The 2,406-nt window shown below is 53.5% G+C and overlaps 1 protein-coding gene across 1 annotated transcript; it reads left to right on the top strand.

Annotated features, from left to right (window-relative positions):
* Window positions 1–602: 602 nt before the first annotated feature.
* Window positions 603–1,211, top strand: NGA_2044600 (uncharacterized protein; the record flags this gene model as incomplete). The annotated part of the gene is made up of 1 exon (XM_005854028.1): window positions 603–1,211. A coding segment is annotated over one exon (505 nt), but the record flags the coding sequence as incomplete, so codon positions are not given.
* Between the last annotated feature and the right edge of the window lie 1,195 nt (window positions 1,212–2,406).

The raw sequence follows: 2,406 nt of genomic DNA, 5'->3' as shown, positions 1-2,406 counted from the left end.
CCTCCCCCAGCCTGTACACCCTCCCTCCCTCCCTCCCTCCTTCCCCTAACAACCTCACAGTCTCTCCACCCAACCCGTCCCTTGCCTCGCCTACCGTCACCGCCGCATCAGACACGTCGGTGCAGCTACCTTAAGAGATACGAGCCCCGTATCTTCCACCTCCCGCCTCGCCCTCTTCCCCCTTTTCCGTGGGCTTCAACGGCCTCAAAATCCCCTGGTGAGCACCTCTCACGTTTTCTCTGCCTTTTTGAGCTCAAGGCGTCGCTGCACCTCCTTCCCCTCCATCGATTCCTCCCCTTCCTCCTCCTCCTCCTCCTCCTCCTTCTCCTCCTTTTCCTCCTTCTCTATCTCCTCCTCCTCGGACGAAGCTCCACGCCCATGCCCGCCAACTTCCCCGGCCCCTCTGTTTTTGTGCAATGGACCCTCCTTCTTCCCCTTCCTCCTTTGCTCCCTCCCTCCCTCCCTCCCTCCCTCCCACGAGCCCGTCGGCAGTTGGTCCCGCCGACCTGGAAGCGCCGGGAGGGGAGGAGATAAGGGCTGCACCACTTTTGGGCGGGGAAGAGGACGATCTATCCAAAGGACTTCTCTCTTTGGGCAATCTCTTTTTTGTCTGTGGGATATCATACCCGGATGTTGGCGTTGGGAGAGGCGGGGACTTGATCGTTGCGTCTGAGCCTGTTTCGGCTCCCCCACCGACTCCTCCTTTACCTCCTCTCTCCTTCTCCTCCAGCCCACCGCCTCCTCCAGCCACCGCTTCCGCCGCCTGCTGTTTTTTTTTTCGTTTCAACGTCTCCACGTCGGCGAAATGCGGGGCTTCGGGCAAATCCTCGAGTGCCACTCGCCGTCCCTCCTTCCCTTTCGAGCCCGGGAACACAGATGACCATCCTGCCTGCTGCCGTTCCTCCATTCGTATCACCCTCGCTTCCAACGATAGGAACCGGGCTTCCAAATCTTCCCTGAATTTCTGTCGGGACGCCTCCTTGGCAGCTTCCTTCTGTGCCGCGCTTGCGTTTGACCTAGTGTACTCGAACGTAAGGATTGCACCCCCTACAAAAAATACCAACGTCTCCGACAAGAAATCTGCACCCCTTGCAAAGGCTGCTGCTTCCTCCAACTCCTTCACCCCCAAAGATTTGTGTCCCGCCGAGGAAATGGTGATCCAGGCAGAAGCTTGGTGTGTCCATTGCCCCACCGTCACGTACAAGTTTTTTAACGTCGGTCGCTTTGTGGCTTCGATTTTGAGGCGCTTGGCCACTGGCTTGGCCAGTGTTTTGATTGCTAACCCCCCAAGCTTGAGAAGAGGTAGACCAGCCATAATTTCATGAGGGAACGACCAATCTAGAAAGTAAATTCAGGCATTTGCGGACCTCCACAGGGCCAGATGGCTGGGATGCGTAGGAGCTGTTTGTAATTGGGTGAAAGGAGCAATTTGCGTATGAATGATGATTCCCTTTCATCGGTGCCTGCATGTCAAGCGTAGATGTTACACGATTGCGCGTGCGAGGTGCGTCCCGTAGAGGGTGTGCCGCTCTTGCGTTGCTGTTTGTCACGAGCGAGAACCCTATCGCCATCATTTTCTTTTTTTTCCCCCCGGGGGGGGGGAGGAGGTTTTTCGGTTTTCTTTTTCCCTAATTAAACATGTATTTTTTCCTGATTTCTTTCATTATTCGGCATCCAATTGTCATTATAATTGTTTCATTGAGATTTATATTGCACAGCCAATGTCTCCCTGTCCAGCAAAAACGAGGGAGAACGCGATCAAGGATGGTAGAAGACTTGAAGTGGTAATGTGAGTATGTAGTGCCCGAGAAGGTGGGGAAAGCGTCTCAAATCTAGGCAGAGAAAATCACAGAACAGAAGAATAAGCCACACCTGAGGAAATAAATATATATTTGAGAGATACGAAGGTGCTAGAAGCCAAAATGAAGACTTCAGCGGGATCTTAAGCGGCTGACAAATGAAGAAAAGACTTTGCACGAAGTCCTGTAGTGCAAGTCTATACCAGTGGGCTACGCGACATGTCAGCCCCATGGCATATTGTCTGCCTTCCTCAAAAACGACTGACCAATGTATCTTATTCCACGGGAAAGATGCCTTGATGGGTGCGGCTTTTTTGTACAGGCTTTATCGCCATATGGCCCATCCACGGTCCAGAGCAATCCCCCCCACAAAATCACGAAACGTCAATGCTTTAAAGGAACCAAAATCAGGCACGAACGTTGTCCATTGAATTGTTATCAGTACCATCAACTCTCAGGGGCTCCCAACAACAAGTCATCGTCGTCGTCCTCGCCCTCCTCATGCGCGGGATGGTGATGGTGCTGCCTGCGCCCTGGAACGCTTTGCGACTGCACTTCCCCTTCTTCCTCCCCTCCTCCCGCACTCTCTCTCTGATTCGACGATACA

Source organism: Nannochloropsis gaditana (genome assembly GCF_000240725.1).
Source record: "Nannochloropsis gaditana CCMP526 unplaced genomic scaffold scaffold646, whole genome shotgun sequence".
In the NCBI taxonomy this organism is placed as follows: domain Eukaryota; class Eustigmatophyceae; order Eustigmatales; family Monodopsidaceae; genus Microchloropsis; species Microchloropsis gaditana.
This window is presented reverse-complemented; position numbering and strand designations above follow the sequence as displayed.